Genomic DNA, 23,084 nt, shown 5'->3' on the forward strand with positions numbered 1-23,084 from the left:
CCTAAAGGTTCCGGATTATCGGAAGTCTACTGTATAGTACACAATGTACTGTTTTACTATTTTTATTCTTATATGGCCTTCTAAAATGAAATTTAAAAGACAAGAGAAAACTATGCACATTTATATAAAACACATGAACACTTAAGAAAGTACTGAGACACCCTAAGACGCCAATATATTCACTACTGTCATATAATTCAAGTATGTTTTGTACAAAATATGCCTAGCCAAATGTCCATTTATCATGGCTGTGGCCAAGTTTCCTGCAGTCCCATGAAGTTTATTTACAGCTGGCTCTCCATGTTCTGTGCTGTTATTTAGCTCTAATTTGCCCCTAAGTGTCTTCTGAGAGCCCACTAAGTGTTGGTAATGCTGCTAGACAATACTGACCTCTCATGGTTTGCCAAATTCTCTGATTCGGCTCCAGTCAGATCCTGAGGGTGCCAGACTAGAGAGATTCAATCTGTAAGTCTTGACCTTCTAGACATTAATATCTCATTGGATTATGTGTGTTATTGGAATGCATATAAACATAAGGACGAGGAGTCCCGTGGCACCTTATAGACTAACAGATTTATTGGAGCATAAGCTTTCGTGGGCAAAGACCTGACAAAGGTCTTTGCCCACGAAAGCTTATGCTCCAATAAATCTGTTAGTTTATAAGGTGCCATGGGGCTCCTCATGGCTTTTGCAGATTCAGACTAACACGGCTACCCCTCTGATACATAAACATATGGGTTAGCCCAGGAAAGGTGTATAGTGGAAACCTCTCAGATACACAATGGAAGCCATTTGACCCAGGTCAAAGCACAAGAGCTTTCCAGCAAGCATGAAGAAGATATAAAAAGGAACAATGACATCATGGGGGACCTCACTTTCCCTGTAAAAACTGACCTAGAAATACCTGAGGAACAAGGACTGAACTATGGAAAGTGATGATCCCAGCCTGGAAAGATTTTTAGTCTATGTATAAAAACCTGGGAAAAACAAGGAAACTTATGCCTTAAGCATCTGTCAGACTGTTCATCACTCAGCGTGACAATCTGCTAATGTATACCCTCTCTAGCCAGTGTGCTTAACTCAGTTTGTGGAGTTTGTTTATTTTCTAAGGTAATCTGTTTTGATCTGTTTGCTTTCTCTTATAATCTCTTAAAATTTATCTTCTGTAGTTAAAATTATTTCTTGTTTATTTCAAAACCCAGTTTGTGCAATTCACATGGGAGGAGAGGTATGCATCTCTCTCTTCACATTGAGTGAGAGGGCAAATTCTTGTAAGCTTGTGCTGCGCAACTCTTTCTATATAGCACAAGACAATGTCACACTGCAGATAGCATGTGCACCAGAATGCTGGGTAAACCCCCAAGTTGAACCCACTCACACAAAATTGACTGCAGTCTGTGTCTGCAGCTGGTGTGGTCTTCCCTGGGCATATGCTTCATGCGGAGAGGGACCTGAGGGTCTGGCACAACAACCCATGAAAGGGAAACCCAGGCCAGTAGGGCTAGCAGGCTCAGTGGAATCCCAGAAAGTAGGATCCAACCTATCACAAGGACACAAAAAGGTTTTTTGCCCCCCTCCTTTTTTTTTTTTTTTTTTTAAAGAAAAAACCTATACTGGCATACTGTAGGCAAAAGAAAAGGAGGCATTACTTACAGAATTGGAGGCTGAGGCTCAAAAAGGCCAATAAGGCTGCCAAAGCCAGCAAGATCAGAAAACGATTTCGGAAAAGCATTATTAGTTGTTTTGCTTTCTCTTCATGATTTCATCTCCAGGCGTGAACACTTCCTGTGAATCAAACAGACAAGTATATATTTAACAAGTGGAAGCTTCTGCTACCCTGAAATAAATCAAAGTGTAATTTTGACAGGAGGGCAAGAGAGACATGAAGGTTATTTCTTGAATGCAAGTTTCAGAGGCAGAACCTTGATCACGATACAATGGTATGAACTTTTTTCCCTTGCTTCAGGCCAATGTGTCAAACTAAGCAAATTTCACAACACATTACTGTGTTATTGTGTTCCTCTGAAGTCTCTTACGATTATCACTACATGTGACCAAGAGCCAGAGCTGTGAGCCACATGTGGGGCTGACAAATCAAGCTGTCAAGCCCCAGAGTGGGAGGCAACATCTGCCCAGAACTGACAGCTAACAGGCAATGTAAGTAATGCACTCTCTACACAAACATGATGTCATCCTAACTACAGTGAACTAACTGATACACCTCTCACTAAGATGAAGTTATTAAGTTGGCATACTGGGAGACAAATTGGCAGGAGCAATATTGTAAGTAGACACAAAGTTAGGTCAACGTAAGCAGCCTTATGTGAGCCTAACTCTGTGCCCAAACCTTAGAAATACTCGGTTACAGAATTAGATATACTGCTGCAAAATTAAAGCATAGAGTATTACAGAGCAGGTGCTGTTTGGATGACATGTGGAGCATATTGATCTTTTATCTATTTACTTTACGGATGGCTCAGAGTGCAGGTCATGTCCTAGCCGTACTGTCTCCACCCGAAAGCTCTCAGTACCCAAAGGCCAATTTTATCATCAACAACTGACATAACACTGTCTCTGTTTGCTCATTACTCTCCAGGTTTTTACTCTTATTCTAAAAGGTGAATAAATACTGTACTGCTAGAAACACAGTCCACACTCAGCATTTGCAGCACTGGAATTCTTTCAGCAGGTTAATAAATGGGTATCAATCACAACATTTATTACACATAATTGTTGATACAGGTATTCACCGCAAGGTATAATGTTTGACTGGATAAAGAAATTGGAACCACAAACTTCATTAAGACATCATTAATTGTGAGACAAGCAAAACCAACCTAATGTTTAAAAAAGAGTAATGTAATAATACCTCTTTAACCATATGTAGCTAATAATTAAAAGAAAAGCTATTCAGACACCTAATACAGTATATGTACTTGCTGTAAGATTATTTGTTTTCCTCTATTTTAAATTGTGTCCAATATTTATTCTAATAAATCACAATGGAGGAAAATGACTGATCTACTCTAAAGTATCCCCTTTATTACCTACTCAAGCACAAATATATTAGTAATTTATTACTAATATAAACTTCACAACTTCCTGCATATCAAGGCCAAAAAAAATGGCAGTATTATTAAGGAGACATGATAGAGCAAGTCAGGAGACCTGGGATCCATACCTTCCTCTACCAGACTTCTGGGATTTTGGACAAGTTACAACTTCTTTCTGCCTCAGTTTTCTTAAATGCAGAAGTGGATATCTAACTGGCAGAAAAGTTGTAGGACTGAATTTAATGTATTAATGGTTGGAAATGTATCCTCAGACTTATGTAAGAAAGGTGTTTTTATTAATATTTCACAAAATGCACTGAAAATACATCAATAGCACCAAGGGATTCAAGAAATTAGACTTGTCCTTCTCCCCAAAATAATCATTGCCATTATATACAACTGTGCCACTTAACTAATAACATTACCTCTAAATAGCTGCATCCATCTAGGATGCAAACCTACCATCTTACTTAGCGTGGAAGCACATTATTTCACTGAATTACCATGACAGCTGAATGAATATACTCGATTAAAATAGCATGTCTCCTTAACAATCAATACTACTCTTCAAAGTCTGCTTCCATTCACTGTACTTATCTAGTATGGCAGATCCAGCAACATCACATCAAAATGACACACACTGCTGAGATACAACTGAATGACAGTGGTCATTATGAAATGAAGAAGGGAAACTGTCACAGCTGTAAAAAACAAAGCTTCCAAGTCTATAAGGCTATGTCTAGACTGCAAGCCTCTTTCGAAAGATACTTTCGAAAAATCCTCTTTCGAAAAAGAGCATCAAGACTGCAAGCGGAACTTTCGAAAAAGCAAGCCGCTTTTTCAAAAGGCAGTCTGGATGCTCTCTTTTGAAAAACCCCTGTTTGCATTCAAGAACGCCTTTTTTCGAAAGAGCACTTTCGAAAAAAGGCGTTCTTCCTCGTAAAATGAGGTTTACCACCATCGAAAGAAAAGCCGCGTTCTTTCGATTTAATTTCGAAAGAACGCAGCTGCAGTCTAGACGCAGATGAAGTTTTTTTGGAAAAAGGCTACTTTTTCCGAAAAAACCCCTGAGTCTGGACACAGCCTAACTGAACAACTGCTGAAGACAGACGCAACAAGAATACGGTGTTCTCCAGCTCTCCCTAGTCGCCAGACCAGTCTAGAAATTGAGGGGAGAGTGCCTGAAAGCAAAACAAAAAAAAACATATAGGTAGGTGCAGGGTGACATTCACAGCTTAATCTGGGGGAAGTTACTAAAGAATTTAGGCAGCCTGCTCACCAGTCCCATATCTACTACTGACAGTTCTATCTCTTTGAGAGGTTCCAATTGCTTTTGATCTGTCTTGTATCCTTTCATTGCACGGTAAGGATATTTTTTCCACTGTGCAAGAAAGCCTTGTTTTGAAGAGAACAAAGTGACAGCCATCAGACATGATTATGAAATTTTTTGGTCTATTTTTAGTTTACACATTCAGACTGGAATTGTCAGAAGTACTGTAATTCTGCAGGGTCTATTTTAAAGAAGGGAATGAACACCTAGGGAAAACTTTTTAAAGCAAAGATATAAAATTGCACCTAGTAAGTGACTCTCTATTCCAGAACACAGATACCTTATTATTGCTTCACAGGCCGGACCAAATTCAGAAAAATAGAATCATGTAAGCGATTCTATTACTAGGTGACAGCCCAGTTATCGTTTTGCACATTGCAACTATGAGGCAGAAAACATGCTTCTTCACTCTCTAAACTGGGACACTCTAGACCTGGCTCCACTCCTCCATCTGGCCAGCGGATCGGATAGGGCCGTGCCACCCGTAGTGCAGGCTTTGGCCAGCCAGTCACAACCGCCCACCAGGCCAGTCCGCCCCTGGACTTGCCAGCTGATAAAATCTACTCGCCATGGACAAGCAGGCAAGTGCATTTGTCAAGCTCTGATTATCCTGTTTGTATGCATATATCATTTTTGTATCTGAAATTATGAATACTGACTACATTAATCTGTATTCCAAATGTACTTACTCTAGGTAACTCCCACAACAAATCTTTCGGGTACATCAATGAAGAAGCTAGACTGTGGAGATGGCCATCAGCAAAGACAATAGACCATGGAAGAGCTTGGTCTTCTGGTAAACACTTCAGACCTGACCATTCCCAAACCGGAGAAGGTCCATAATGGCCCCTCTGCTACTCCTGACTGCTTGGCTTTGCTTCAGCAGAAGCAGAGGGGCTAGCATAGACAGATTGGGGATGGGGCAGTGCTCAGGGGAAAAAGCATAGCAGCTGTGGAGCCATATAGCTGAGGGCCTTATCTCCATGCATGCTTCAGTCCCCATGCACCCACGGATGCTGCTGGACAAGGGAAGTCCAGATGAGAGAGGTTCAACCTGTATTAGGCTTAGTTTGAAGTTTTATTTTCTAGGTAATCTGCTTTCATCTGTTTGATATCACTTATAATCACGTAAACTCTATCTTTTCGTAGTTAATAAACTTGTTTTATGTTTTGATCTTAACCAATGGTTTTGGAGTGAAGTGTCTGAGAAAATACTAACTTGATAAACTGTTGCATATGTTCCCTGCATCAAGGGAGTGGTGAATCAAATGAGCTTTCATCATACAGATCCCTGTGCAAGACTAATTCTGGGTTTATACTCCAGTAGGGGTACAAAGCAGAGGAGCAGGGGAATTGGCTAGTGTTCCATTGTAAATCTATGAGGTGCATAGGTAAAGCATTCAGATAACTCGTTCAGGTGTGTGGAGCCACCTGCTGTCATGCTGGGTGATAACAGGCCCTGGAAAGACTAGCTGGGCAACACCAGCGTGGGAAAAGCCAAAGCTTAAAGGGCACAGCGGCTCCAAAGGCTTTCAGACTGCACCCCAGGGGTGACAACCCATCACACTGATTACCAAGCAATATTCCTTTGAATCATTAATACCCGTTAGTCCGTTGTGCACTCAGATCTCAGCAGAGACCATCAGTAGGCACCACCTCTTAGGAATAAAATTAAGGTAATGGGAGGATTGATAAAGCAAGTAGAATAAGGCATGTTGGTAGGTGGAGCAGCCCAAAAACAGGTGGCTGATCTTCTTTACCCTTTGACTTTGTCAAGGCATATATTCCTACAGAGCTTGGGGAATAACAGCTGGAAATGACCAGATTCACCATTGCTGCAATGCTCAAGTCAGGCAACAGAGAAAGAAATAGTGACACTGAGCAGAAGTGATTCAGAAGACACCCAAGGTGCTGACATCTCTGACTGGTCACTGCTGCACATAATTAATAAATGCTAAGTAACTTCCTCACTGCACATCAACCACAGCTGGTGTCCTTGCATTATTTCACTGGAAGTTCAGCATTTTAAAGTGGATACACTGTTCCTGGGGCATCAGGCAATACTGAGGTGCTCTGTGACTGACATTCCAGGAATACCACAGGAACAAAGCAATTAGCCTTAATATTGTTAATTTCAACAATGACTGGTCCTTATCCTCAGGCATAAGATTATACAATCAGCCTCATATCCCTTCACTGTCTCTCAAACCAGGCAAAGCATTTCACTTGAAATAAAATAGTTCTCCATTCACAACTGGCTGTTCCACTTTAAGACATGTTATTTTTCTCATGTAAGCGTACAAGCTGCTCACCATCATATAAAATTACTCCCACTTACCTCACTCAATTTATCCTACCCTCATTAGCCAGGTTGTCACAATGTAAATATGGAGATCAAAAGCTAACTATAACAATAGTAAACACTTTTTAAACTGGACTTCAAATATAAATAGTGCAGCAATATCATAACAGCAAATCAACATAGGTAACAAAATACTAATGGAGAAGTCAAAATGAGCCATATAAAAATTAATATGCATCATCAATGGATCTGCAAACACCATGTGAAGTGTGTGCACCATTTTTAGTCAGAAATGTGTAAAAGTTGTTTACTGAAAGGTTAATTTTTATTTTTAAGTTAAATGATTTAACTTAAAACAGACAGCACAGATATGAAATATAAAGTAATTACAGAGCAGTTTAATTTGTATCATTTATTAAACATATCTGTGATATTTAAAAACCCACAATATCGCAGATTCAGGTCTGCTCTCCATTTTCAAAGTATTTCAGGGGCCACATGAGTTAGATCCAATCTAATCTATAAAAGGACTGCTCTCCAATCACTGTTACTTTATCAGGAAAGGCCAGTTGGTTTCATACTAAGTCTTCAGGCTACTCCAAGTCCAGACTTTTCCCTTTTCATGCCCTTTTGGTGTTGTTCAGTTTCAGGAGAGCTATGCTCAGGCCAAGATACCTGCCTATCCTGCTTGTACATTTTCATCTTTGTAATATTTGTATTATGAAAGCAGTCTCCTTTGTGAAAAGCAGAAGGCTTTAAAACAGACATGGCTCTACTGCACAATCTGTCAGTCTGATCAACATTATATCTCATCTCTTTAAATCAATTATATAGAATCCAAAAAGTTTTACACAAATGAGTTCTTTCCCCTAAACCTAATTGTCCTGAATGAGTAGTAAAGCTCCAGCTATTTGAAAGGTTTTCATTTGCTGCACAGTAACCAGAAACCTTCGCAAGCCTTTTGAAGAAGAAACCTCATCAATGTTGCAAGGCCAAAACAGAGGCAACAGTGCTAGAGAGCAGGAACAGATATCTTAAAAGGAACACCATGTCAGAAAAGGATCTGGGCTGAGAGCAACCCCAGGAATTAAATTTCAATTAACTTCTTACTCCCTGAACCCTCCATAGGAACATGGGGAAAGTTGGAACTGGTCACATGGAATCAAAGTCTCACAGCCTCAAAAGTGCCAGGAATAGGAAGTCCAGGACTGCCACAATCTTACATTTAAAGCTTCTGTGGAACTAGTTTTCATTGGTAGCTGGACAGGTTTTATCGCCCTTTGACTCATACAATTTGGTGACAAAAGTGAAAAAATTGTGCTTTCCTAGCAGCTGACATTATTCCGAAATAACATAGTGCATGTCTACACTACAAGCATTTATTTTGAAATAATGTCAAGCTGGAGGACTTCTTCCTCCAACGTATGGTAATGAGGAGTAAAGGAAGTCGAAAGAAGAGTGTTCTTCCTTCAACTTCCTGCTATGTAGACAGCGCCAAAATTTGAATTAAACTATTTTGATCTCAGCTACGCAACTGACGTAGCTGAAGTTGTGTAGCTTAATGAGACTTTAGCCCTGCTGCGCAGACGTATCTATAGAGAAAAGTTCATTCTTGAATGGCTGGTATAAGCCAAAGACACAATACGTGAAACACAAAGTGAACATGTGTGTTAAATACAACATGAATCTTCATGATGATAAAAAGCTGGCCATTATCAAACTTTTAATTTTTTAAGACAAGCTATTCATCAAAATATGAGTATGATTTTTTTTTGCAAGTTAGAGCCAAAACACACAGCACAAACACCAGAAGCTGAACTTTTTAAAAGTTGATTATTTTAAAGAATTCTCTCAAACTTTGAGGTAAATAAAACAAACATAGAAGAGCTTGTCACTTCTGCAATATTGCCCTAAAGGATCATGGAATTTATTTACATAATAGGACAATATAGAGATGGGGTGTACCAAACTGACACTGGGCTCCAAGAAGTTGAAGAGAACCTAAGAGTACAATCAGCAGGTGCAACTGATGTCAAGCCAGGAGAGAAGAAATAAAAGAAAAGCCCAGCAAAGTAAGGCACAACAGAGAGGGAACAGACCTCTTGAGCTATCCCTCTGAAGGCCGGCTTGGCTGGGCCAGAGCCTAATTATACTGTACCTTAAAAGCTGTCAGGAAGGACTAGCATCTAGCTAGAACTTCCGTGGAGCAGAGAAGCATTGTGCAGAACCCGTGTTTCTTTCTGATCCTTACCTAGCTTAGATCCCCTTTGTTTTGGCCAAAGACTCAGCCAAAGAGACTGAGAGAAAGGCCTACCCGTAGAACCACCCCAGGCACAGAGGATCTGAACAAACCCAGAATACAGAGCATACCTTGGATCCCCTTCCAGCCTTCCTAGGGCTGGCAGGTCCAAATGATTGAAGTTGCCAAACCAGATCTGGAGAAATCTGAGCTCAGCCCATCTCTGAAGAGGTAGGATCAAAAGCAACCTGACTGAAAGCCAAGTCTCAGGAAGGGGAAAACCACCACAAACCCAGAGCAGCAGCTGACAGAGGAAGTCAAATGAGGGGAGCCATTAAATCAACCCCAGCCTGCAGGGGAGTCGCACGCTTAAAATACACAGAAGGGTTATTCGCAAACGTCAGATGTATCAGCAACACCTTAAAAAAGAATCTGCATTAGCTATCCGATATGAAGTTGGATTTTATATTAGAAAGATAAAAGTGGAGTGAGAATAATAGATATATGGGAATTTGATGAGATACTAGAAATAATCTCTAGCTTTTTTTTTTTTTTTTTTTTTGGAGAAGAACTTTGACTGGATTAATTCAGAGCATTTGAGACCTCAGTTTTCAGTTTCATCTGAAAGACAATGTACCAATGCTGATTTAGTTATGAATGAGCATTTAAAAAAACATATTTGCTTAAATTAATCCTAATCAACTTTGAGGTTTGAGCTGAAGTGTTAAAAGTCAACGGAAAGTCTTTGGCTTATCACAAACATACAGTTCTCAAGTAATAGAGAGGTAGCCATGTTAGTTTATTAGGTGATGAGCTTGCCCGGGGAACGAAAGCTCATCACCTAATAAATTATCTTGTTAATCTTTAAAGTGCTACATATTTTTTCCTTTTGTTTTACCAGTTCTCAAGTAGTAAACCAGATTTTCAACGCTGAAACCTCTTTGGCAGATGGCGAGTCCATTGCCTTTTAGGGCTAGCTGAGGCTTTAAACTTTTTATTAGTGTGGACCACACCCTGAAAAGGGGAGACTCATTGACTACCTCCTCTCACATTTGCAATAACATTCCATCCTACAGTACCCAGAGCAGTTATTTAGTTAAAAGCATTATGAGGATCATATGTACATAATACTATCTGTGTACAGTGCAACAAGAGGTGGAGGGTGTCAGTTAAAGTACTTTATTCTTCATTTCTTCTTCTTCCATCTGGAAATAAGAGAAATCTGCATTTAACCAGTATGCTGCCAGAGACCAGCAGAAAGGGATCTGCAGAACAATCTAGGGACAACTAGGAGAGTCTATTCAAACTAAAGAAACTAACTGGGACTAGAGCACTGTTTCTTAAACTTTAAGACCGAGGAACACCAAACAATAATATTTTTTATGAGGAACACCAAAAATTTCCAGGGGGAAAAAAGGGTCGGAGGAACGTTATTGAGAAAAAAAAGGTTGACTTCCCCTTTAAGGGTGGCCATTTTTAATTCTCTTGTTCTCCGCAGTACACCTCCGACTGCCTCGCGGCGGAACACAGTTTAAGAGTTAAAAATCTTGTTCCAAGTAAGGGCGGATGGCACTATGAAAGCACTTTGCATCTCTAAAAGATGCAGCGTGAAAGTAGATGAAGGACAAACAAATTTTACATATGGGCACAAATTTTGGCAAATTCCTATTTTTAAAAAACCTTATTTTGTTTGTAAGCAAATCCAAGTTTTTGTAAGCCTACTGGATACAGAATTTTCAATTAGCCTAGTCTCACAGTCATGCAGAACTACACAACAAGGATGACAATCATGACTGATACAATGCTATAATAACCTTGGTTATTATAATTCTATAACAGCAGCTACATGGAGCTTTCGATGAGTCTGTGAGGCAGATTACAGAGATGTAAGAGATTGTATTTTGCCATCTGACTGACTCTCTGCTGGTAGCAGCATCACACCAAACCCAATCTCCTTACTATAACCCTCCCACTCCCTGCAAGTTGCTTAAGTGCTTTCACCAGTCACATCACCTGCAGTGTCTGAAGACTATGAGTGGCTCACCTCTTCAGGGGTACAAAACAGCTCCTGGATGCAAGCCTCTATGGATGCTGAGACTTCCTCTGGCTCTTAATCCCTCTCCCCATGAGCACACTTGGCTACAATTTCCTCCTCCTGGCTCGGTCCACTGCTGGATGCCCCGAAACCCTGAGGTATCCATGGGGGTCTTTGCAGCGGAGGTGGAGCCACCTCCAAGTATGTCATCCAGCTCTCTACAATACATGCAAGTTGTGGGCACAGCACCAGAGTGGTGGTTTACTTCCCATGCCCTGTGGTAGGCATTTCACAGCCCCTTCACTTTGACCCTCCACTGCAGCGTGTCCCAGTCCTGGCCCCTTTCAGTCATGCTCCAAGAGATGTGCCCATAGATATTGAAATTCCATGACTGGAGCACAGTTGGGACTGGGCTGCCTCCTTTCCTCAAATGCTGATGAGGTTCCATGCACCAGGAATCTCCTGGTGCATGGAACAGGCATGGCCAGCTGGAGAGATGTGCTGAAAACACCATGCCTCGCTGAGCAAACAGGAACGGAACTTTCAAATTTCAAAAAGGACACAAGGATGGGTTTTGTTCACCTGAGCAAGGCAGCAGAGTTCGAAGAGATGACAAGGGAGGACAGAACAGGCACTGTGGGAAGGGTGCCAGAAGTCAGCCAAGACTAGGGATGTTAAAATGCATGTGTCCAGGTAAATGTGTAACCAATGAAAATTTCAGTGGCTACACATTTACATGGGAGATAGTGGGGGGGAGAGGAGGCAGGTAAACCAGCTCCCCATGCAAACTGGTTCCCATGGAGCTGCCCGTCCTCCCCCCACCCCCGTGGCTGCTACTTCTGAGTGGGAGGAGGCATTCAGCTTAAAAGGTGGCTCCCTACATATACCAGCTCTCTCTCTCGCACGCACACACACACGCGCGCACACACAGTCTCAATAACCCTGTAGATTAACCAACGAGCCCAGGCTCATCAGTTAACCGTTTAAACTTTACGCTCTCACTTCCCTAGTCAAGATGCAGTACTACACCATGGTGTCCACAATGGCACCCCAGCTCACTATAGAGCATCAAGCTCTTGCAGAGGTGGTTTCCATGGAGTGTACTAACTCCAGGGCTAGTGCACACTAAGTGCCTTGCCAGTTTGGTCACTGCTAAAGTTGCAGTGCTGGGGCCTGATTTGGAATAGATCTGGCAATAGCCTGTGTAAGTACTTTAAACCCCACACAGTTGTTTAGCCACTGCCCCCCACTCTTCGTTTCTCTTTTGATTCAACTTAGAATTCTGTGTTTATGCTTATATGCAATTTGTATTTCAAACAGCCAAGCATTTAAGATAAACATCTCAATATCAAGATCATCTATAGTGCATTTTTGTAGTATTTTCCATTTACGTGGTTCTTTGGCAGAACAGCTGCAAACAGAAAAGATGGTGGCGGAGCCTTGAGATTGTTGTGTGCAAGAGCATTTTTACTATCCATTTATTCTCACTCTGGGCTTCTTATATTTGTTATGATTACAAACAATAAAGAGGATCAAAGCAGTTTTATTTTTGCAGCAGCTGATCAAGAACAGAAGATAATTAAGAAGTAACTCGTGATGGAATATGATGTATCTGGGTTATCTGGCAATGCTTAATTCTGTATCTGTGCATATAAGCTTGCATACAAACATACTGAAACAAAGATGCCAAATACAGTGGATTTACTGACATTTTTATTGGAGTTTACACATGCATGGTAAAAAATATTTCCATATATACCTTGTTTTATGGCTCTGTTTATAGTTAGCTTCAGTTATTTTTACATTTCCAACCAAATTAAATGTGTCCTTTGGCTTCAATAGACTTAATCCCAATTTAAGGGTAGTTCAGTGGTTTGAGCATTAGCCTGCTAAACCCAGGGTTATGAGCTCAATCCTTGAGAGGGGTATTTAGAGTTCTGGGGCAAATCTGTCAGGGATGGGTACTTGGTCCTTCTGTGAGAGCAGGGGACTGGACTTAATGTCCTTTCAAGATCCATTCCAGCTCTATGAGATAAGTATACACCAAAGTAATAGTAAAATGTGGCTTCTCATACACTAGTGGATATTATTTTGTTACATTTTTCAGCTGTGACGAAGAACCATAGCTTCAGCAAATGAACTACAGATGTAATCTCTCTAAGCTATTTCAGATTTTCTAGCTTTGGACTATCAAGTTTAATAAATTAACATTTGTTATAGTCCCATTAGTTAAAGAAAAATAAACTAAAACCTTAGCTAATATAACAAGTAATACTTGTCACTTACCAGTACATCTTTACTAAACCAAAGGAAGACTTTAGAATATCACTATAGACTGATCTATAAGGGAATTTTTCAAAACAATTGCTTGTATTGCACATGTTTGTTATCGTACCATATGACAAAATTAAACGGTACAGTTGAATTTCCAAGGGCATGCTATTTATTTCTTTGACATCTGTTGAGGAAAAAAATACAATATCTGACTGCTAGTTGCAACTCTCTACTACAGATGAAAAATTTAAACCATAGTGCACATTCCTTGCATCCAACATAGAAAAAGAAGAAAAACGCAAAAGACCTACTACCAAAGCATTTAGTACAAGGAAATGTATCTGTGTTTCACTAGGACTTGAACTTAAACGAAGACAAACTCTTTTTTTCTACTCCCTCATACTTCTCCACCTCTAATAAGCTGTTACATTTAAATTTCAGCCTATAGAGAGTATTCATTTTATGTTAAGCCAGATACAAATTTGTACAAACGACTATCCAAAACAAAAAAAACCCACACCTCAAAGGCTTCTGTACATTTTAAGTTACCAAAATGAAGACTGAGAAACTAGATCATTGCAGCAGAAAACCACCTACATACTGCTGCTATACAATTTCTGTAAATGGAGAAGTTGCTATTAAGACTTGTATAGTTTCAAGTTTAAGACAAAATGATAATTTTAAAATACATTTTACAATGGAACAGAAGAGACTAAAATACAGGCAGTCCCCGACTTACGCAGATCCGACTTATGTCGGATCCGCACTTACCAACGGAGCTTTCTCGCCCCGGAGGTCGAGGTAGCTGATTGCTACCTGCGAGCTCCGGGGCGAGAAAGCCCCGTTCATAAGCTGCTCCGGTGCCCCTGGTCTGCTGGAGACCGTCTCCAGCAGACCAGGGGCACCGGGCGGGTTCCCGCGCTTCTGAGGCTTTGCCAGAGCAAAGCCTCAGAAGCGCGGGAACCGCCGCTGCTGCCGCTTGAGACCCGGTGCCTGTGGTCTGCTGGGGACCATCCCCAGCAGACCACAGGCACCGGGACTGAAGCAGCAGCCACGGGGGGGGGGGGGGGGGGTCCCGCGCCTCTGAGACTTTGCCAGAGCAAAGCCTCAGAGGCGCAGCACCCCGCTGCCGCTGCTGCTCTGCTCCCCGTGTCCCTGGTCTGCTGGGGGGGGGGGGCGCGGATAGTGTGCCCCCCCCCCCAGCAGACCAGGCTTTTGTTTTGGACCCTGGAGCAGAGCAGCTGGGGCGCTGCGGATTGGTCCTGCAGCACCCGCTCTGGGCACTACTGGACCAAACCGGCAGCACCCCAGCTGCTCTGCCCCAGGTCCTGATTCAGCCGCTGCTGGTCAGTTTCAGCAGTGGCTGAATCAGGACACCTGGGGCAGAGCAGCTGGGGTGCTGCTGGGTTGGTCCAGTAGCGCCCAGGAACGGTGCTACTGGAGCAACCCAGCAGCACCCCAGCTGCTCTGCCCCAGGCGTCCCCAAGTCAGCCGCTGCTGAAACTGACCAGCGCTGACTACAGGAAGCCCGAGGCAGAGTTGCTCTGCCCCAGGCTTCCTGGAATCAGCGCTCATCAGTTTCAGCAGCAGCTGACTTGGGGAAGCCTGGGGTTCTTAAGTTGAATCTGTATGTAAGTCAGAACTGGCGGTCAGTTTCAGCAGCGGCTGAATCTGGACGCCAGTTCCGACTTACACACAGATTCAACTTAAGAACAAACCTACAGTCCCTATCTTGTACGTAACCCGGGGACTGCCTGTATAGGTTGCACTGTACATCCACATACTATATAACACTTTATAATCAACTCAGTCAATTATAAAGATTTTAACAGTTTTCAAATAAGTTTTGATCACAAATAAATCGTTTAGTTTCAGACTTTATGGCACGCTCCCATTAAAGTACTACCCAGTTATGCCAGAAATTATTACTGTAATATTAGAAAGTGTCTTGCAACCTTAACAATGCTCCTCTCCCATTTTAACATGCTCTTGGTTTGCAGAAACATTGCTTTTTAAAGATCAAAGTATTCATGCTTAGCATAAGATCATTGTGTTAGTGACCACAGTTTACTTATTGATGAGACAAGGGGAGAGGTGGAAACATGCACAGAACACAACACAAGTGGGTGTTTTTACTCCAGGATTCATTTGGCCACACCATACATCAAAATCCCACTTTCCCCTCAGAAGTAGTCAGACACCAGATGTCACTTTTTGATCCAACCGTTCCTTTCACTCCTTCCTAACAACTCACTCAGCCTGGCTGGGAAAGCCTGAGTGGCCTGCAGTGCTTCTCTTCCTGCCTAATTATCACTGCTTCAGGGCTAACTTCATTCTTCCTCTTGCCTTCTCCTTCTGTATTGCTGTCTGACAGCCCAGCTGCCCAGGGATTCCCTGTGCAGGCCCCAGGAGACAAAGGCTTCATAAACTTCCAAAGTGGAATGTTTATATGCCATAAACCACATCATATGAAGAGACTAGAAGGTCAGGGTAAACCCTATTGCTCCCTTACCCATTTAGTGAGATAGATGGCAGGTTTCAGGTTCTAAAGGTTAAAAAAAGAACAAATTCCCTTCAGCCAGCTGGTTACAGGAGCAAATAAAAACACATACCTGCTTTAAAAAAATACACAAACTGAGCATCACTTTCTTAATACAGCTACTTCACAATTAATTTGGCACCTGCAAGGGGGCATAAAAATAGTGATGGCCCTATGCACACTGCAGCACAGCAGAATCCCACTCTGAGGCAAGCCTCCCATACCCTACAGCAATCCTGACTGCAGAAAAACCCACACCCTAGCTCAGCTCCTTCCCAACTGTCATGTGTCCTGTCCCACCCCTTTCCAACACCCCACCCCCCTCATCATATTCTCCTTCCCTCTGGTTTGTTCTCCCCACCCTCACTGGTCTGGGGAAAGTAGTTGGGATCTGGGAGTGGGTGAGGGCTCTGGCTGGGGGTGTCAGCTCAGAGGTGGAGATGGGGATGAGAGATTTTGGTATTTTTCTGCACAGGGGTTTATATAAAAATGTATATAAGCCCTTCTAAGTTATCATCATCCTGTAACTGACCTTATTATTAGCTGCTTTAATTTATATTTGCCACTGCTGTATAATTTATACCATATACTGGCCTACATTTACTTGTCTAAGGAATTTCAGGATACATTCTCCCTGAAAGATGATACACAGAAAAAAGCCACACATGAGATAGAATAGAAAATCTCTATGATAATTCAATATAATGATCAGGTCTTTCAAAATCCTGCAAATGGAAATTCCAAGATCTAAAATCTCCAAATAAGCTTTGTTATCCCAGCATTTCCTATAGAATTTAAGCATTTTTTAAAGGAAGGTTTCTAGCCAAGCTACAATATTATTCATAAATAACCTTTTGAACATGGATCAAACGCAGCCCTGTTGTCTTACTGGCTCTTGAACACAGCCAGCAAATGTGGACACAGCCAAGCCTTGGTCAAAATTGCTCTCCCAAGTATAATTTAAGACATTAAGACATTTCAGATGTTAACATTTTTCTTTTAAAACAGACATGTCAGAGTCTTGGAGAACAGTTTTGAATAGTCTAGCTGCACCCACAATTGCTAACCATTCAGTAGAGCACCATGCAATTTCTCTCAGACCTTAGTTTCCAAACGAATCCTGTATCACCTACAAGAATCCAATTTATCCTCCCACAAACATTATTGCATACACTTCTTTATCAGATTTCCCATCTCCCTGACATTAGCAGTGGCAAAAGTTTGGTATAGTAGTAATTTATACGGGGGGGGAAGAAGAGGGTGATGTAGTTTCGGTGTTTACAGGATGATTAAAGGGAGGGCAGAATGTCCCCGCTATATGCCCAAGATACGTTAAAAAAAATGGACGTATCGCAAAATGACAAAGCGGGCAATTTTTTTCCCATGGCTGACTTCTGTTTCCATGAATTGGTCTTTTTTTTGCATGACATAAGAGCAAGGAATGGGAATACTTATAATGCAACAGTTGCTACAAGCGTCAACCATGCTGTTAGTGCGAAACCTATGTATACAGGGACAATGTATATAAGGGACACCCTGTGTTGCAAAACTAATTTCCAGGGCTGGTCTATAATGTACTATGTTGTAGTAAGATGTTAACTGGTGGAAGATTGGAGAACATATAAGGTTAGGTGGCTTTTCTTTTAGTTTAGCATCTTTGTATGTTCTGAAACTATCAACCCTAATTGCTTCCTTACAGAGTATTTTGTGTATTCATTATCTAGATTTTTGACCACTTCAGTCACAGTGGGAACCTGGGGAGTAGGGGAAGAATCTGTGGTGGAGGCATAACCATAGAGGCATAGGGCTGGAAGAGACCTCAGGAGGTCATCTAGTCCAGCCCCCTGCCCAAAGCAAGCTCAATCCCAACTAAATCTTCCCAGCCAGGGCTTTGTCAAGCCGAGACTTAAAAACCTCTAGGGATAGAGATTCTACCACCTCCTTAGGTAACCCATTGCAGTGCTTCACCACCCTCTTAGTGACATAGTCTTTCCTAATATCTAACCTAGACCTCTCACATTGCAACTTGAGACCATTACTCCTTGTTCTGCCATCCATCACTACTGAGATCATCCTTTCTCTATTCACTTTGGAACCCCCCTTCAGATAGCTGAAGGCTGCTATCAAATTCCCCTCACTCTTCTCTTGCATAGACTAAATAAGCCCAAATCCCTCAGCCGGTCCTCATAAGTCATGTGCTCCAGCCCCCTAATAAGTGCAGGAATCGATGAAGATTTTCTCTATTTTCTATCATGGGACAAAGTGACAGAAAAGGTAGCTCGTGCAAGGGAGATATTGTGCATCCAGCTTTCATCAGATATTGCTTGCTCTTTTGTATAAGATCTTAACAATAATAAAAACAGGTGCTAAAACAAGCGTAAATCCAGTAAAAAGCTTGCCCACTATCTACTCGGAACATTTACCGCCCATTAACTTTTATGAAGCTGGACAATCTTCTTTTATACAAAAAGAAGTCAACAATAAAAAGGTCAGATTGCCATGGAAGAAATTCAGCTAGAGACAATTTAAAAGATCTATCAAAAATTTATGAAGAGAAATCACTCCAGAGTCGCAGAGAAAATTTGAAGTGCTTAAAATGTTACATCAACTGGCCACCTTCTTTTACAGAAAGAAAAAACAAAAAGGCAGGAATTTATGACCTATTCTAAGATCCTTCTTGAATGTAACCCTATGGAGCAGTGGTCTTGAGCATTAGATCACTTTTTGAATTCAGGTGCAATCCAAGATCTACCTCAAATATAAACACCCTTGTTCCTCCTCCTTCCCACACGTTCTCCAAAGCCCCGCCCTGCTCACTCCGTCCTCCGTCTCTTGCCCATCCTCACCCACTTTGATCAGGCTGGGGCAGAGGACTGGAGTGCAGGCTCTGGTCTTGGATTAAGGGATCTGGAGTGTGCGAGGGGCTTTGAGCTGCTCTGGGGGCAGGCAGTTGGAATGTAGGAGAGGATTCTAAGTGCAGACTCTGGAAGGGCATTTGGATGCAGGGGTGCTATGGGCTAGGACAAGGGTTTGGGATGCAGGAGGGGGTTCATGACTGGGGTATGAATTTGGGATGTGGGCTCCAGCTGGTCAATGCTGATGGCTCCTGGGTGGTGGTGCAGTGGTGCTAAGGCAGGCTTACTCCTGCTCTGGCCCTGCACCACTCGCAAAAGCAGCCAGCAAACTCCCTCCCAAGTCCTGTTATGCCTCCTCTCTGCTCTGTGGAGAAAGGATACAGAGTAGGAGGGGGCACCTTGACATTAGCACCTCTCCTCCCTCCCTTGCCCTGCACAGCAAGCAGGAAGCTCCCTAGGGGGAAGGACAGTTCCAAGGCAAAGGGCAGGAGATGAGCAGCAATGGGGGGAGGGGTAGCTGGCGATTGATAGCCTCTTGGCCAAACCTGTCAGGAAAACCTGTCAGAGACTCCAAGATCTACCAGTAGATCCCGATCTACTGGCTGGTGACCACTGCTATGGAAGCATTGCTATGAATGCAACCTTCATAGCAAATAAGACTATTTGGTGAGAGAATGGAACTATGTTGAGCACTCTGCACTAAAACATTAGCGTAGCATGTAGCAGTCAATCATACAAATGTTTTATCTTTTCCTCTATATTTAAACCTATGTGAAAGGCCCAAAAGACAATGAATGACACTCATGAAAACAAGGTGCACAGGAATGAAACTTAATCCTAATGTAAGCGGGGGAATGGTCCCGCTATTGTGGGGAACTTTCCTGGCTTCTATACCACCCCGGTGAAATGGACCAGCGAAAGGATCTGAGTCCCCGCTCCCACTTCCTTTACCCCACGGCCTCCCTGATCCTGAGGGCTCCCCCTCCACTCTCCTGAGTAGCCGAGCCCTTGAAACCCCAACAAGGCTGGGCCCAGGTTTCCTGGGGCTTAATCCCCGACCTTGTAGTCACTAGGGGCAGGAGTTAGGGTGTCCCCACTCCGAGGTGCTCTCTTTACACTGCAGGCCTTCTTGGCCCAGTGATCACTTCATAAGGTTCAAAGCAAATACAATTTATTAAACATCAACAGATTAAAGAGAATAGAATAAGAAAAAAATGAGAATGGTTAAATGAGAACACACAGCCCTGCTCTGTAGCACAGGGACATCAAAACAGCAGCCTGCAGAGTGTAAGGACAGTCCACAGTATCTTCCTTAGAGGCCCCTTAGAGGCCTTGGATGTGCTGCGGGGGGGAGGGTGGGGGCTGCAGGCTGGACACGCTTGCTCTGGCAGTGACCACAAGCTCTAAGTGGCCAGACCCCTCTCCCAGTCCAGAGCCTCTCCCCACACTTTGCAGTTCCCAGCTGCTCACCACATCCAGCTGCAGGGTGCTGCTTGGCCAGTCTCTAGCGTCTTGCTTTGGTTCTCTGTTCCTTTTGGCTCTCTGAGCACTGCCAGTCTGCTGCTCAACACAGGGTCTGTGCTCCTTAAGCTGTGTGTGTCAGGCTCAGCTGCTGCAAAAACTGCCCCTCAGCACACAGCTTGCACTCCTTGGGCTGTCTCTCAGCTCTCTGTTTGCTCAGAGAGAGCCAGAACAATCCCAGCTCACAGGGAGGATGGGGCCTGGCCTCTCCCCTTCCTCACTGGCCTGTCCAACCTGTCAATCAGGCTGAGCTGGAGTGTTGGCTGCTTTCCATTGTCTCTGGGGTCTGTCAGTCTCATGAACCCTTCCCCTTCTGGAACTGGGAGCTGGCAAACCAAAAAATTCCCACAGAGTTTTAGTAAGGGGTAACAGTCCCCTTACACTAAAATGGGTGACAGTATGCATTTAAAGAAACAATGAATTCTGAACAATATTAAAATCACTGCATCAAAACAATTTTCTGCTTTTCGGTTTTCACGGCAGGTACACCTACACTGCGAGCTAAAACAGAGTTAAAATACACAACTTCAACTATGTTAATTGCGTAGCTCAAGTCGAAGTAGTTCAACTAGACTTTTGGCACGGTCTATACACCAGAAAGTCAAAGGAAGAACACTCTTCCTTTGACTTCCATTACGCCTCCTGAAATGAGGGTTACAGAAGTTGGAATAAGAAGCCAATTATTTTGAAATTATTTTGAAGTAATGGGTTTGTTGTGTAGACGTGCACTTTGTTATTTTGAAATAAGCGTGCAGTGTAGACATGGCCACAGAGACGAGTTATGGTCTTTCAGAAATTCTTTAGAGACAAGGAGCTGTGCCTATTATAAAACTGCCTGTTATAAAAACTAAAAAACAAACAAACATAAATAACATAAAAACTATAGGCTACATCCATGCCCGTGTAGATGCTCTCTTGTGCAAGAAAGCTCTGATGGCCATTTTAACCATAGGGATTTCTTGCTCAAGAAATTCATGTTGCCTGTCTATACTGGCCTTTTCTGGAAGAGCTCTTGCGCAAGAGGGCTTATTCCTGAGCAGGAGCATCAGAGTTCTGGCGCAAGAAGCCCTGATTTTATACATTAGAACGTCAGTTTACTTGTGCAAGAACACGCGGCCAGTATAGACAGGCAGCAAGTTTTTGCGCAAGAGCGGCTGCTTTTGCGCAAGATCGCGCCAGTGTAGACACAGCCATAGTGTTTTAATAATGCTGAGTTTACATAATATATTTAAATTACTACAATTAAAAACCATTAAGGTTAATATGATTTGTCCTTCTGTGCTACTTTTGAGAAAAAGATTAAAATTAAGAAGCTTTTCCTTTTCATTCCACTTGCACAGGCCCGCTACCAATTCTATTTGCTTTAATCCTCCTTCCAGAGATATCAAAGCAGGACATTCGTATTAAAACTACTCATTGCCAAAATCTGTTAGTTTAGCATCCCAATAGTATTGTAATGCTGGCACAATGATGATATTATAATGTGTGACAGTTCATACAGCTACTCAATGCTAGATCCACTTGCTCCACAGATTTTTCCCTGCCCATACATAATTATAGCATAAATATTCTTAAAAAAGTGAAGTTTTGGATCAAAATAAGTGCTTTTCCCTTCATCAGTAGTAATGAGATCATCCCCTTGGCCGTTTTGCTGCCCAGAACTTACATAAAGTGATCAACCAAGAGTTTCAGTCTTCAGATAGGAATGTTTATGTGAACATCTCTCTTAACTCTGTCTTTTCCCTCACTTTTGGAAGTAACTTACATTTTACTAACATTACGAGCCAAAAATTGTGGATAACTGATTTGTTCTATAAAGTAACCAGTAAATGCACAACACAATAAATTCCAAGGGAAATTCAATACAAGACAAAACTGTTTTGAATTACTTTCGGAATTTGTCATCCTAAGAATTCTTAGAGAATTACTAAACAGTCTTTTCTATACAAAAAAATAGGATCAAGTACAGGTACATTGAAAAAAAATGGACTTTCCTTACATTTATTCAAGGCAGCACACTGAATTAAAAATATTCACACCTGACACACTACTCCACTTAAAAATGTATCATGACTAATGGTATGTGTACATTGAAAACATTTCAGTGCTTCAATAAGCACATTATGTCAGCCAACAAGAAGGGCTCTCCCATTGGTGCAGGCTAGGTTGAAGGAACACTTCTGTCTACCCAGCCCTGTCTACACCAGGAGTTAGGTCAGCATTGCCATCTCTCAGGGTGGTGCATTTTTCACACCCTTGAAAGATGTAGCTGTGCCAGTATAATTTCCCAGTGTAGATAAGGCCTAAGATATTAGAAGAGTGGCCAACACAACTATTTTTGCAAGACTAGTGTTACGAAGTGAACCAGCTCAGGCACAAGTCTAATTATCAGAATGTGTATTCTGGTAGCACTTATGCTGTACAGGAACTGACCACACGAATAGGAAGATACAGACCCAACTTCAAAGCCTGTCTAATTAATTCTCCAGTCCTGCAACAAGGGCTGCAGCACACCACTCTCAGTACACCCTCATTCTCAAGCCCCTCATAGTAAGTAATGAGCCTTTAGATATAACAAACCCAATTCCTGGTCTCACCTTGAGCCCTGCGGCTGCTGAGGGGGCTCACAGCTCCTCCAGGCCTCCCACAGATGTAGAGCTGGAGAAACTGTTGCCTCCCCCCGCCCTCTCTGTAGTGGGTCTCTTTCACTATAACAAACCCTTGGCTCTAATGAACAAATGACTTGGAGCCTAAAGGGTTCGTTATACCAAAGGTGTACTATATTCCCACACGTAGGTCTCAGAAGGATAGCCATGTTAGTCTGTATCTGCGGTTTTTACTTATGAAAGCTTATGCCCAAATAAATCTGTTAGTCTTTAAGGTGCCAGAAGACTCCTAATTGAATTTTACATAAAATTAAGATTTCCAGAACTAAG

At 42.3% G+C, this 23,084-nt stretch overlaps 1 protein-coding gene across 4 annotated transcripts in view; it reads right to left on the minus strand.

The window, feature by feature from the left end:
* The window catches only part of PXYLP1 (2-phosphoxylose phosphatase 1), a 96,231-nt gene that overhangs the window by 63,149 nt on the left and 9,998 nt on the right, over nt 1–23,084 (minus strand). For 3 of the 4 annotated variants that reach the window (XM_075937534.2, XM_075937535.2, XM_075937533.2), the window contains exon 2: nt 1,654–1,785. In XM_075937534.2, the coding sequence (XP_075793649.2) occupies nt 1,654–1,732 (79 nt within the window). In that variant the 5' untranslated portion in view covers nt 1,733–1,785. Of the gene's footprint in view, nt 1–1,653; nt 1,786–1,922; nt 2,060–23,084 lie in introns of those variants that run through there. The other variant, XM_075937536.2, reaches the window with a different exon arrangement.

The sequence above is a fragment of the Pelodiscus sinensis genome, chromosome 10 (assembly GCF_052426305.1).
Source record: "Pelodiscus sinensis isolate ZL-2025 chromosome 10, ASM5242630v1, whole genome shotgun sequence".
NCBI lineage: Eukaryota > Metazoa > Chordata > Testudines > Trionychidae > Pelodiscus > Pelodiscus sinensis.